Source organism: Sesamum indicum, linkage group LG6, assembly GCF_000512975.1.
Source record: "Sesamum indicum cultivar Zhongzhi No. 13 linkage group LG6, S_indicum_v1.0, whole genome shotgun sequence".
NCBI classification, from domain to species: domain Eukaryota; kingdom Viridiplantae; phylum Streptophyta; class Magnoliopsida; order Lamiales; family Pedaliaceae; genus Sesamum; species Sesamum indicum.
In genome coordinates this window covers 18071756-18087276 of record NC_026150.1, presented here as the reverse complement: position 1 = coordinate 18087276, position 15521 = coordinate 18071756, and the positions used below count along the sequence as shown (strand labels likewise).

Genomic DNA, 15521 nt, shown 5'->3' with positions numbered 1-15521 from the left:
TTATTGATCAATTATGCCTATACTACTTTATATTATTGAAGTTAAATTCGAGAATAATTATGTAATATAATTCTTAGAGTAGTTACCAGCCACGAACCTTTTTGACTCTGATCGGCATGAACATTCCATGATTTCAACGCTACCACACACGCTAGTGTATTTACAAGCCTATCATACGCGCAGAAATAACGTTCATCGCCCCATGAACCATCTGGGAGTTGATGTTGTGCAATCCACTCAAGACAGGATGGAAATTGAGGGGTACCACGCCCATCAACGTCTTTAATAAGAGCAATCCAAGCTGTGTCGTAGGGCGACACACTTATTCGTCCCTCGTCTATTGTGCTCAGCATCATTTTAATACTACCAATATACTCCTCAATCTTGTTCACCTTCAACCAAAAAACAATAAGAAAAATTGCAGACATAGAAGACAGAGAGAGAGAGGGAAGAAGGATCAAGAAGAAACTACTATATCAAACTTGTACCACTTGGAGCGCTTCAGCTGTGGAATCATCTTCATCGCACGCTTGCGCCACATCCAGACTGGCAAAAACTGCAACAATCACGACAACACATACTTAACTTCTCAAAGAGTTATAATCAATAATATTGTAAATATAGACAGACGAACGTACTTACGTACGTAGTAATAATAAAGCTCTAATTATCACATACCTCGACTCTCAGCTACTTTAGTTGTTTGTTTGTAATCAAGTATTTGGTAAATATTGGAGGAAATGGATGTATTATTTGTGCTGATCAGCCATGAACCTGCAATTATTCATTAATTATATCAAATCTGTTAGCCATAAATTAACACTGAGTCTAATTGTAGTACTTGAAATTCTTACATCGGGCCGAGTAAACCTTAGGTATTCTAGCTTGAACTATTGAGGAATTTGTTCGCCTTTACAAGAGTAGTACTACACATAGACTGCATTGTTTCAAACTGATTATTGGCTTGGAGATCTTGCTATTACAAGAGTACTTAGTACTTTTTAAAATGAGATAATTTACCTCCTTATATAGGGAGGTAAACTGCTTCATTTTTAAAAGGGCAAAAGACAATTTTCATCCCACAGCTATAGGTTATTTTCGTTTTAGTCCCGTAAGTATCTAGGGTTTCAATTTGGTCCCGTAAAATTGAAAAATTCGCAATTTCAGTCCAAATTTCACCGAAAAATTTTGTGGGTCGCCGGAAAAAGTCACATGCTATGCATGTGACTTTTAAAATTGGGGGCTCGATCCTGATTGGCTGGAGAAGCTGATGTGGCGCATATGTGGAAATTAAAAAAAAAAAGAAAACGACTCACGTGGATTAAAAATCGCCCGCCAGTCGCCGCCACCTTCTTTCTTCAATTCCGCCACCGTTACTTGAAATTTCTGGCCACCATATATACCATTCGATTCCCATAGCAAGGAGAACAAAACACTTCAACCAATTTTGAGATCCCACCACGACAGTGACTGGGCTTTGAAATTGACCGCCGCGGACAATTCCCGTCGATTCGCCGGCGACAGGACGACCCACGATCGTTGACCGCCGCGGACAATTCCCGTCGATTCGCCGGCGACAGGACGACCCACGATCGCGGATTGGTACCATTAGATTCGTCTCCTCATTGCGGTTTTAATGGGACTAGTCTCATCCATTTTCATCAACTAGGTGCAAAGATCCATCGTTTTGAAGATCTCGGTCGTCGTCCGCCGCGACTGCACCTTCCGCCGGCGTTTTCTCCTTCGTCCGAACGAACCACCTGCTCGGAATACCATCATTGAACGCCTCTCGTTCTGGCGAATCTTTTGAGACCAGTCCCATCGATTTTGGTCACCTCTGTGCAAAGATTTGACGAAAGCCATCCTCCGCCTTTGCCGACGGTCGCGAGCTCGATTTTCGTCGTTTTTTTTTTAATTTCCACGTATGCGCCACATCAGCTTCTCCAGTCAATCAGGATCCAGCCCCCAATTTTAAAAGTCACATGCATCGCATGTGACTTTTTTCGGCGACCCACAAAATTTTTCGGCGAAATTTGGACTGAAATTGCGAATTTTTCAGTTTTACGGGACCAAATTGAAACCCTAGATACTTACGGGACTAAAACGAAAATGGCCTATAGCTGTGGGACGAAAATTGTCTTTTGCCCTTTTTAAAATTATAGAAGGGGTAAATTGTTGTATTTTAAAAAATATAGATAAGTAAATCGCTATTTGTTTTTCCATAAAGGGTTAATTTGCTCATTTGCGATATCGTAAGGGGTTGCTTGCATTTTTCCATATGTATATATAGAAAAAAAAATTAGTCCTTTAATTTTGTTCTTGATTTATTTTGATCCATTAAGTATTACCATTATCAATTTATTACCATTAATTTGCAAAAAAATATGTAAATTTGGTCGAATTTAGGTTTTTGCTCAATTTTATGGCAACTTTCGCCGGGATTTGGCACGTGTCCTCCCAATTTCCACTTAGACAATAATTAATGATGTGGCGTTGATGTATCATGAACTTGAGTCAGAAAAATTTTGTTGCCTATGGGATTGAACCCTAGTCAACCAAAAACAATATTTAAACCTTTCACCACTGGCACTACATGCTATAGAAGCTTAGCTAAGAAATATAATCTACTAGGAGTAAGTTCAATATAAATTGATAATATCGATCTTGCCATTACTGTCCGATTTTGTCAATTTTTGGCGTTGATTTTGGGCGTTAGTGTGGTATTTTCTAACCAAAATTCATACCTATTAGTTTAAAATCAACGTAAAAGGTTAATGAATTAAATACTGTTAAACAACTAATCTATGATTATATATATATAAATATTAGCATTAAAAGTAATACATTATTTTTTATAATACATAGATATATTTTTTCTCCTAACACATCTATTCATTTCATAAAGGTAAGTATAGGACTAGAAGTGCTAAAGACATAAAGTTATAGGACCAAAAATATAATTTTGCCTCATTATACAAGCAAAGAAAAAAGACACTAAAAAAAATATAATTTTTAGCTACGGTTAATTACCATGGCCAAAAAAAGAAAATCATGAAAAATACAAATCAACCACAGCTACGCAACGATCATTAGCCGTTGTTTCTTCAAGTGGCCAAAATATTAACAATGGCTAAACCATGGCAAATGTTTTGACTATACCTAAAAATCATGGAGAATATTGATTAATCTTGGTAAAAATTCAAGTTTTTGCTTTAATTTTATTTGATCGTGATTAATAGTATTGATCTATTACAGTTTTTAAATTGTGATCATTTAAAGTGTAGTAAAAACTCAACTTTTTTTAGTGAGAAGACAAAGAAAAGAATTAAAAAATTATATCTTAAAATATTCAAGGAATATATGATGGAAATCAATTACAAAAAAAAATTATTATTTTATAAAAAGAAAAAGATAAATATTTTTCTAAAAATATAAGGTTGGAGAATTTATGTAGTAGGGATGATGATTTTAGTTTTTTTGTTTTTTTTAAAAAAAAATGAAAATTTTATTGACTGCAAAATATGTACACAAAGTTTGAAATTAAGTCGTATAAAAGTCATGTAGGTCCTATGAATAAATTTCAGAGTATGAGTCCGAGTTTTATAAGCGTGTGAGTGTTATCTTTATTAAATTATTGTAATTAACTGTTAGTTTGTGGTTCTCTTGGACTCGTTGGAACAGGTTTGATAATTGTCAACTTTAACCATAAAAAAGGCCTTATTGTGATGGAATTTGGGACGGCCAATATTTGTCCCAATACTTCGTTCCTAATTGGGATGGTCTTGGGATGACTTTGTACGAACTTGGGACAGAACATCTCGCTCTAGTACTCACCGTCTCAAAATAACACGGTCATCTCAACTTCTGTTGCAAACATAGACAAAAAATACTAACTGTCCAAAACCGTACACCAAATGTTTTTCCAATATTTTGGTGGGTAATAGTTTGGGATGATATTTGTGATAATGGTAAAGCCGTCCCACATTTGGAATGCCATTAGGGACGACATGAAGATTCCAATTTTCTAACAGAACGTTCTCCCAAATGTCGTCCCAACAAGTGGCCCTAATTCTGTCCTACAATTTCAACGATTAAATTCTAAGGTTCACTTTTTGCCATCCAAAATTCCATCCAAAACCTCTAATGGCTATATTATAACGGATCTTTTGCGTCCCAAATTCTGTTCCAAAACCCGTCCCAACGTCGCCCTCAAATGTGTATATAAATTCTTGTGCTCTATCTTATTTGTGTTTTCATTCAATTGCATCATTTTTATTATTACACTGTTGAAGCTCTAAAAGTTGAATATATATACATATATATATATATCAACCTTCATTTTTTATGTAATTAAATATATAAAAATATCTATTTTGCAAGGTCCAGTGTTTGCGATCAATCATTTTGTTTTGGAAAATTGAGGTGGAGGAGGTGCCCATTATCCAGGTATTAAATAATGCAACTATTTAAATTGTGATGATATTGTTTTTAGTATATTATATATTATTAGTATGGAATTTAATTATATATATATATATATAATTTTTGAGGGGTTTGTAATCAATGTATATTAATTGTACTTCAATTTAATTAGTTAAATATGTTAAAGAATTGAGGAGGTAGATGTATGAGAAGTACTTGTCGGGAAATTTATCAATTTGGCAGGAGTTTGAGGATGGTTTTTGAGAATTTGTAAATTGGGTAAGGATCAACAAGTATATATGAACAGAGAGAAAATTAGGTGCCCATGTCGTAAATGTCGAAATCGTGTTTTCAAAACGACGAATGAGGTTATGTTCAATATGTGTATAAAAGGGTTTATAGAGGGATACTATAATTGAACTACTCATGGCGAGGCTCAAGTGATAGAGTACTATGATAATCCGCTTGCACTAGTTTCTGTAGAGACTTCTGTTGAACCTAACATGGCAACGCATTGTGGTGATGTTAAACAGATGAATAGGCACCAACGGAAGGTTTATGATGCTGTTGGGCCGCACTTGTTCTCGGTGCATCCCGAACCTAAACCCGTGGTTGCCTGTAGTTCTTTTCCTATAGAAGGTACTAAGGCCAACCCTAGTTCGTATGGCTATGTGTATCAAGATTATCGGACTGATTTTTTTATGTAGTACGTGCAGTTGATCAGCCCTTGTACAATGGCTGTGATGAATCTCAATTGTCGGTGAATGCCCAATTGGTTAACATCAAGGACGAAAACAACATGTCTGAGAGATGCTACAGTCAGGTGTCTCAATAGGTTAGTGACCTGTTACTGCGGGATCACACCCTCCCCCCTTCTAGATTACTACAATACGAAGAAGTTGATACAGAATTTGGGTTTGCTCATAGAGAAGATTCATGCATGGAAGAACGAATGCATGTTGTATTGGAAGGACGACACGGGCTGGAGTACTGCAAGTTTTGTGGTGACCTGAATACAAACCCAGGGATCGAAACCCCCAATGCAAGAAGTCATTGTATGCCATCCCTAGGTACTTGCCACTGATTCCTCGACTACAAAGGTTGTATGCTTCACCAATGACGGCTGAGCACATGACATGTCATGCTTGCCGTTAGACAGAGGAGGGTTCTATGTGTCATCTTTCCGATGCTGAACTGTGGATGCATTTTGATCAGTCATATCCTAATTTTTCAGTGGAGTCTCGTAATGTTAGACTGGCTTTATATGCCGATGGGTTTGCACCACATGGGTAGTATGGGCGCACGTATTCTTGTTGGCTGGTTATCTTGACACCATACAATCTCCCACCAAAAATATGCATGAAATCCGAGTATATGTTCTTGATGATGGTGATCCTTGCCCGCCCAATCTGAAATGTTGTATTGATGTTTATTTAGAGCCGTCGATTTAGGAGTTGTTTCAATTGTGGTATGTAGGTGTATTGACGCATGACCATGCGACGAACCAGGCATTCATGATGTGTGCAGCATTGATGTGGACCACCAATTGTTTGCTCGCCTATAGGTTGGCATCTAGATGGAGTATCGCCGGTATTATAGGGTACCTTGTTTATATGAAAAACACGCGGACATTCATCTGCAGCATGGAAGGAAGGTATGCTATTTTGATTGTCACAGACAGTTTTTGTCCCACGACCATCTATATAGGAAAAACAAGAGATCTTTCACAAAAGATCGATAGGAAAGAAAGATTGCACGGACGAGGCTGACAGGAGATGACATCTGTCATAGGGTCAAGCAGTATGGTACTGCAGTTGAAGAACCATTGACATACCTACCAAGTTATGGCAATGTGCACAAGTGGACTAAAAAAAGCATCTTTTGAGATCTTTCATACTAGAACACGCACTTGATACGACACAACCTTGATGTCATGTATATTTAGAAGAATATGTTTAACAGCATCTTCAACACTCTAATGGACATTAAGGGGAAACCAAAAGCCAATTTGAATGCATGTAAGGATTTGAAGAATATATGTAATAGCCCAGAGCTTGAGGTTGACGAACATAGATCGAACGATATGCCTAAAGCCGCATATACCCTAACAAAGGAACATAAGGAAAAGATATGTAAACGGGTGAGGTGTTTGAGGTTTCCTGATGGTTATGCCTCTAAAATTGCTAAATGTATTGACATTGCAAACTTGAGGTTGCACGGCATGAAAAGCCACGATTATCATATCTTCATGCAGAAGTTGACCCAGTTGCCTTTTCTGAGGTGTTTCTTGAGTTTGTTTGAATTGCATTGATGGAGGTAAGCCTTCTATTTCAAGTTCTATGCTCGACCACACTAGATGTCAAAAAGGTGCAGGAGTTAGAAGAAAAATGTCGTTATAATCATGTGCAATCTTGAGAAATTATTTTCTCCAGCTTTCTTTGACTCAATAGAGCACCTCATTATTCCCCTGCCATATGAGGCACCTGCCATACGAGACACGCGTGGGAAGACCCGTGCGATATAGGTGGATGTACACATTTGAGTAGTAACCATAATTAAGTCATTTAGTTGTGTTTGATTTATAAAAATATATATCATTCATTTCCATTTATATGTGTAGGTTCCAATGTGACTTAAAGAAGAATGTGAAAAACAAAGCAGTCGCAAAGTACATTTTATTTATAATTTTATCCTTCTCCTCAATCTATTATATAATAAATGTATACATATAATTTAACAAATTTTAAAATAATATATAGATATTTATTAATAATAAAATATTATTTTATATGTAAATATATAATTATACTAACATTTTAAATATAATCTTCTTTTAATTAAATTTAATTTTTAAAAAAGTAACAGCGGCGACGAAGTTGTCGCTGTAGAGGAGGGCAATGGAGTAAATAAAAACAAAATGTATAATTTTTTTATTTTTTTTTGTCTTATATTTTCACTTTTCCACCAAATTTCAAGCGGAAATAAAATTAAACTTCAGATGGGTTTCATATACATCGAGTATTATTTCCTCTCCATTCTTCCCCCTAACCAAACATCAAACTATCTCTCACCCATTTCTTTTTAATTCTACTTCTCTTATACACCAACTTGTCATCCCAACCGGACATATTCATTATTATGTCCAAGTAGTTTAGAGGAATTAGGATTTAGGACTCTTAAATAGTCTTCTAGAACTAATTTTGATTTATTATTTAAAAGATTACTTAAGTAAGGATATAAATTTCTTCTCACAATGGGAACAAATACATGAAAGATTCATACTTTTATACGGTAATAAATTACAACAACCTCCCTTGAGGTTTAGCATAATTATGAATACCCCCTCATTGTTTGAAAAATTACCAATACGTACCATCCTGATTTTAATGGCCGTCTAACAATTAGCCGGATCAGTTAGGTTTCAATTCATTTTTTATCGTAAACTGATCAAAACTCCATTGTAGATTAAGAATTGTATTTTTATTTAAATTTTTTTAATTTTTTATTGACTTAGTGGATAATTTTTTTTTATAATTTTTAAAATTTTTCCATCCACCCCATCCGACTTTATTTTACAAATTTTTAAATTTTTAGAAAAAAAAAAAGAAAATACAATAGAGAGCAAAATTGACAATTTCATACATTCATTGAAGGATTACATAATTTCATCAAATATCAGAGTATATTTGTAATTTTTTACAATAACGAAGGAATATTCATAATTATATCAAATTTCAGGAAAAATCATTGTAGACCCTGCTTTTATATATAGTGATAGCTATGCAAATTATCATGATTTTGTGGTGATTTCACCTTTTTTTTTTTAGCTAAAATATTCCTAATCATGTGGACTTATTACATTTTCAGCTAAAAAAAGGTTTGATATGGGATAAAGATAGCAAAATTAAGCTAAAAACGGAAATTGAAGGCACCAAAAATGGAAGAAAAGATTTTAAGACAGTTTTGCAGGACTGACTAAACATGCCCACGCTCAGTGCTTTAGTCAACACTAATGAAGAAAAGAAAAGATGCGATTTTCACAAGATAAAATGAATGATTTGTTGAATTTTGGAAAGGATCCCTTTAAATATGTGATTGATGTAATTGGATAATTTGTTGACATTTTAAGAACCAATTATGTACTTAACCCCCTATATCTAGATTCGTAAGAGACGTTTATTATAAATAGAGGGGTATCTCAATTTGTAAACACAACTGTGAATTCAATAGGCGATTTTATTTTCATATTCTCTCTTTAGTTTTAACTTTGCCTAGAGTTAATGGAATTCCACTTTCTAGTATGTTCTTCCATTAACATGTCCGGCTAATTTTATTATTTTCTGGTTAAGGTTAAGGTGATTGCTTGATTCGTATATTGTTGTGAGATATAATCTGCACTTTTTACGCTTGTTAAATAAGTATTCACGTTATTCTATATGCCTTTATTACAGACATCTGATTTATGAATAATGTGGCTATTGTTTATTATCAAGAAGATTTGTTTAGCTAATTGAACTTTACAAATCCATATAATTATTTGTTTAGTTTAATACTCAGTAGCAATGTAGCATAATTAATTATGTCAAAGTAGTTAGTTATGTTATGGGGAATGCATGATCTAATTTAAACGAATTATCCTCATAGAAATTTGTTAATTAGAATCAGGCAATTCTAATTCTTAATGTTGTTAATGGATTAAATTTTGTGCACGTTTTCAAGATTGTCCATCGATTAGGGATCTAGTCAATGGTCGTACCTTAGCTGACGAAAAGGTAAGGTCGTTAGGTCGTACGAATGACCATAACTGATTTATTTGTTTGAACAAGTGCTATATTTGCATCGATGATTAACCCACTGAATCAAGTATGAACATAACTTAATCGAAAAAGTCCTCTCTCATATCTTCACCTCCTAATTTTAATTACTTTCCAGTTTATTTTAGTTTTTCTTTAATTATTCCCCTGTACCATCAAACCCCCCCGATTATTTTTTTTTCTCTTAAAAAAATCGACTTAACACCAATCTATGTGGAATCGACTCTACTCCCACTTCTGCAAAATGTTGCAGGAATTATTTTTTGTGGTCTCTCGACACCCATCATATAGTATAGATATAAATATAGATATAGATAAGTCATGTTGAACTATACGATAGAACTAAATAGTTGACACTAATAATTAACTTACGGTTGCAGCGTTCACAGGCGAGAAATCGGCGTCTTGTAGAGGAAACTGAGCTGCATGGGAATGCATGGGAGAAACTGAGCTGTGGGATTGGCAGAAGAGACATTTTCTCTAGGCCTGTCGATGCACCTGGAAATAGCTAAAGAGAAGTTGTAAAGACAGATTTCCGATACATGGACCATCAACATGACTCTATATATATACTAGATGGATTAAATAGTCTTGCCACTTAACTCATTTGGCGTTTAATCTTTTAGAGCAATATTTTAGTCCTATAAATTTTTTATTTTGCAATTTCAATCTTTTCACACATTTTCACTAAGCAAGAAGGGCAGACTCCAATCAAAAAAGAATTAAAGTTACAAAAATTAAAATGATATAAGATTAGAATACTACACTAAAAAATTATATGCCAAAAAAACTGGCAGACATGGATCGATAGGAGCAAAATAATTTTAAAATATCACATCAGAGACGAATGTGTTTTTCAATGAAAAGGTGAACTCCAATAAAAAAAAAAAGAATAAAATTATGTAAATTAAAAAATACAAAATCAAAGTATTAGTCTAAAAAATTTAAAGACCAAAACACTAAACAACTTGAATTACTAGACAAAAAATACATTTAAACCTATATCTAGCTACCGGCAAGATTGATGTAGTTAACAAAATGCTTATGTAACAATTACGTAAATTTGGGGCAAACCCGGCGGAGCTGTTCTCCACGGTGCCTTCGGTTAGTTAATTATTAACTACTACCCGCTACCGCTAGGTTCCGTACACTGGAAAAAATAAATTAATTTTTACATTATAAACACGTACGACCTAAAAAACTTGATAAGTATGGCTTACATTAAATAAAAATTACTTTTGATTATAATATTAATTACTATAATTAAAAATTATAGTAAATAATTATTAAATAAAATTAATGTAAAAAATATTTGCAATAAATTTTTGCAATAAAAATATTTGCAATAAATTTTAGCCATCCTTGCAAAACCACAACCAACAATCATTATGTGGTCGTCGTCAATAACTATTTACTACGATTATTTATTAACTGTCATAATTAAATATTAGGATAAATTGCATCAACACCCCATGTATTTTGGTGAAATAACAGAAAATCCCCCTATATTAATTTTATAGGCGAAAAAACCTTTGTGTTGTTTAAAATACAGCAAAAAAGACCATCTCTCTAACTAATAGAGAATGTTTTGCATAACTGGGCTTCATTTTTTACTTTTTTAGGATTACTTTATATATGCAAATGTTCATTCCCCCCACCCCCCACACCCTTTTGCATGTTAATATATTTTAATAAATAATATATTATTGATTAGTATAAAGTATTTTTTAAGTCAAATATATTTTAATAAACTATATTTATTTATAAAGTATATTAATTAAATACCAAAATATATAAAAAGTATATAAAATTTTTAAAGGTTAAATTTTGAATTGAAAATCACCATACAGAAATAAATTAAATATACTAAAATTCATATTTTAAATTTCAAATTGATATATATATAAATATCAATTAATTATATAATTATATATTATTAATTAAATTAAATTATTATTTAATTTAAATATATCTAAATAAATTATATTTATTCATAAAATATATTAATTAAACATATAAGCATTTTTTATTTAACATAAATAATTATTAAATTAAAATGATCATTTAATAAATTTTTATTATTTTTAAAATTTAGAAAAATTATCATTTTTACTTATTTTTATAAAATTTAAAAAATCGCCTCATCCTCACGGCTTTCCCCTTGCCGCCGCCCCCCACACTTCTCGGCTCGTCGCCTTCCACCCAATTAATATTCAAAAATAGCCGTGCCAAACTAAATTTGACTATATGTTATTAAAAAATAGCCGTGCCAAACTAAATTTGACGACATTTGTCATTGAAAAATAGTCGTGCCAAACTAAATTTGACTAATGGGTTAATTGATTTTTTGTGTTGCATAAGCTCAAATAGTACTGTTTATTTTTAAGGATAAATTACATCAGTCTCTCCGAAAATTTGGTATAAGTATGGATACTTTCTTGTTGTTTAAAAATTACTAATACTCTTCTCATTTTAACGGTCGTTTAATAATTATCCAATTCCGTTAGTCCTCGTTAGTTTTTCATTTTTTTTGTGGTGAACTGATCAAAATATCCTTGTGCAGTAAATATTATAATTTTAATTTTTTTTATTTTTTTATCGACTAACTATATTATTTTTTTATAATTTTTTAAAAAAGAATTCATTCACGCTGTCCGTTTTTTTTACACATTTTTTATTTAAAAAAAGAAAAAATATAATAAGGGCATGATTGACAATTTCATAACTCCATCCAAAAATTACATAATTTTATCAAACATCATACGAATATTCGTAATTTTTTAAACAATAAGAGGATAGTCGTAATTATCCCTAATCTCCATAAGGTTGTTGGAATTTACCCTATTTTAAATTAAAGTGTAAATAGGACATTCAGCGTAAACAGTACATCATTGGACGACAAAAGAAAAAATCACTATGTACGGGTTTGAGTTTTAGTTTGAACGAATCTCTTCAAGTAGATGTTTTGAGTTGCAAGAGACGGACATAGTCTATTTATTTATTTGAAAAATCTTATTCGAAGGAAATCAAGTGTAAACAGTACGTCACTGGACAACAAAAGAAAAAAAGCACCACATACGGATTTGAGTTTTAGCTTGAACGAATATCTTCAAATAGATGCTTTGAGTTGCACTGTGACGTCCGTAGAATTTTTCACATAATTGGGAGACTATTGGTAATTATTAAGAATTTAAATTTAATTAGTAAATAAATTATAAATTGAATTTGGAATGTAATGAAACTTGAATGTGTTAAATTGGAATTCGTTATAATATTTGGGGGCAAATTATATTAATTAAGAAATTTAGAAAGGACGTAATGGGTATTTTAAAAAAAGTTTAAATTAAATTAAAAAAAGGAAGAAAGAAAGAGAGAAGAAAAGAAAAAGAAGGAAAAATGAATTGGGGGAGGGGTGGGCCATCACCCACCCCCATGATAAACATATCTATATATATATATACACACACAAATCATAATTTTAATACAATTCTGCAATTTTCCTTTTCTTCTTCTGTTGACGCGCAGCGAGGTAAGAATTTGTATTTTAATTTTTATTAATTATATATAATTATTATTTAATTACTCTATTTATTAAATATTGTTATATTAAGCGATATACTATTTAATCGGAATATTTCACGATTTTGACTATTTAAATTAGTGTCGAATCAAATATCACATAAAAATGATATAGTTGGTTAATTAAAATATTAGATTTGTTAAATTTAATTATTATAGTTAATTTACACAATTCCATCGGAATGAAAACCAAATATGTAATTATATGTATTGTTGTTTAATTAAATTATATAGTAACGATAAATTGGTAGAAAATTCATAGAAATGTTTTGAAAATTATATTTTAGAAATATTATGTTATAAAGGAGGAAAAATGAGGTTTCAACGATAATATAATTTACGGATATTATTAAAACGATAGTTATAAATATATAAGGTGTTTGATTAAATGAATTCTTATGAATTAGTTGATAAATTAAATATATGTTTGAGAAGCTTAGAAAGTGTAGTTATCTAAAATAAAATGGAACAGGGGTTTGGACTTTAATGTAAATAGAATATTTAAAGATTGGTGGAAAATGTACGAACATTATATAATATTTAATTTAGAGTTTATGATGTTCTATATATATATTGATTATACGTATAATATTCCATTATAGGACGTGACGATAAAGTAGAGGGTTGAGCAGTCCCTCGTGAAATCGAAGCATTTTGGAATTTAAGGTAAGTATAGCTAATTGGATTTTATATATAATTATATGTGTAGCATTGCATATATTATATATATATTGATTTCTTAGATGTGATCATGAACTTGGATTTATATTTATATACGTGGATTTTATATATTGATTGTTTATATATTTAGTTGTGGACTATTTGTTAGATTACCTTAATATCGGTGGAATTTGCTACTATGTGTCATATGTGTTTGTAATGAATAGACGTGAGAGCGGTATGATTATGTGATCGTATAGTTGATTGTGGCATAAAATCAAATTGAGAAGTTACTACTGAGTAAGTAGTTATTATGGAGAATATAATGATGAAGTAGTGATATTGCATTGTAACTTGAAATAAAAGATGATGCTTATCTAGTTGGGAACACAGTCAATGGTTTATGATAATGTGATTGATGATGACGTGATTGATGATGTGATATGAAAAATATATGAGTTAAGTTAGGTACCATGGCACGTAGGGTACCGGGATATTTTGGGCAGCGGGGAATATCCTGTGCTGGTAGCTACACACTGGGGTGGTGTGGGGATACCATGTTTGTTGTGATGTTCTGTACTGATATTACTACACACTGGAGTAGAGAGTGTGGGGATATCATATACAACGGGTATTCTGCGTTGTATATGCTATGACATGAGATTATGATGGCCTGCGAAATCATTGACTGATGTACTCCAACTAGAGTAAGTAGGGCCCTTAGTTAATAAACGATAACGTCAAATATTATCCCGTGTGTTGTTTACAGTTGTGGGGTATGTATTACTGCTTATATATGATGTTGCTGTATGACGAATGACTATTAGTCGATGTGACTGCTTGTACGTGAATAGTTGCCTGTGTATATATATATATATACATATATAGACTAATTAGCCATACTTATTGAGTAGGCAGCTCATCTTTGCCACGTACTTTTCAGGGAATAGGTCACACTAACTAGCGACTTTGGACTTTGAGTTGTGTCGTCGTTCTTATTAGGTGGGTCAGCCGTGACATCTGAAACTGGAGTTTTGGCTATTTGGTTGTTAAATATTCTAGTCTTTTGTCGGGTGTGTTTAAAATTGTGGTACTACTTTCCTTGAGATTATGTATATGAGGACATCTAGAGAGGATAAATATAAACTTTTGGTGGTATCTATTATCTTTTGTGATATATATATACATATATATATAGTATTGATAAATTAGAGTTTATTTGAAAATGAATTACTTATAGAATGAGTTTTAATTAAGGAAAGGATGAAATAGTGATAATTAAATGTAGTGAGTAGGGGGTGCTACATGCACAAGTCGGACGTAGTCTATTTTATTTATTGGAAAAATCTTATTCGAAGGACATCAAGCGTAAAAGTACGTCACTGGACGACAAAAGAAAAAAGCACTACGCACGGGTTTGACTTTTAGCTTGAACGAATCTTTTCAAGTAGATGCTTTGAGTTGCACAAATCGGAAGTAGTCTATTTATTTATTGGCAAAATCTTATTCAAAAGACATCCAGTATAAACAGTACGTAACTGGATGTCAAAAGAAAGAAGCACTACGTATGGGTTTGAGTTTTAGCTTGAACGAATCTCTTCAAGTAGATGCTTTGAGTTGCACAAGTCGGACGTAGTCTATTTATTGGAAAAATCTTATTCGAAAGACATCCAGGGTAAATAGTAAGTAACTAGACAACAAAAGGAAAAAGAACTATGTACGGGTTTGAGTTTTAGCTTGAACGAATTTCTTCAAGTAGATGCTTTGTGTTGCACAAATCGGATGTAGTCTATCTATTTATTGGCAAAATCTTATTCGAATCAGATTTAGTAGTTTAGTCGAATCAAATTAATTATATAACAAGTGTGATATATTTGCATTTATGATTGATCACTTTTATCGAGATATACATCAATTACATAATAAGAGTATTATATTTGTCATATAATTGATTCAAGTGTTATCAAACACAATTTGAGTTAGCAGTTCCTTTTTATGATAAACAAATGACTAATTATTTTTTATTTACCTTAAACTAATTTATTT

General features: G+C 32.2%; 1 protein-coding gene across 1 annotated transcript in view; it reads right to left on the bottom strand.

Moving 5' to 3' along the window:
• Positions 1-1863, bottom strand: part of LOC105165082 (copal-8-ol diphosphate hydratase, chloroplastic-like) — a 5064-nt gene extending 3201 nt beyond the window's left edge. Inside the window, exons 1-4 of the mRNA XM_011083956.1 lie at positions 1761-1863; positions 679-774; positions 489-556; positions 98-392 (exon numbers count right to left, since the gene is read on the bottom strand). Of these exons, the coding sequence (XP_011082258.1) occupies positions 98-392; positions 489-556; positions 679-774; positions 1761-1863 (562 nt within the window). The remainder of the gene's footprint in view (positions 1-97; positions 393-488; positions 557-678; positions 775-1760) is intronic.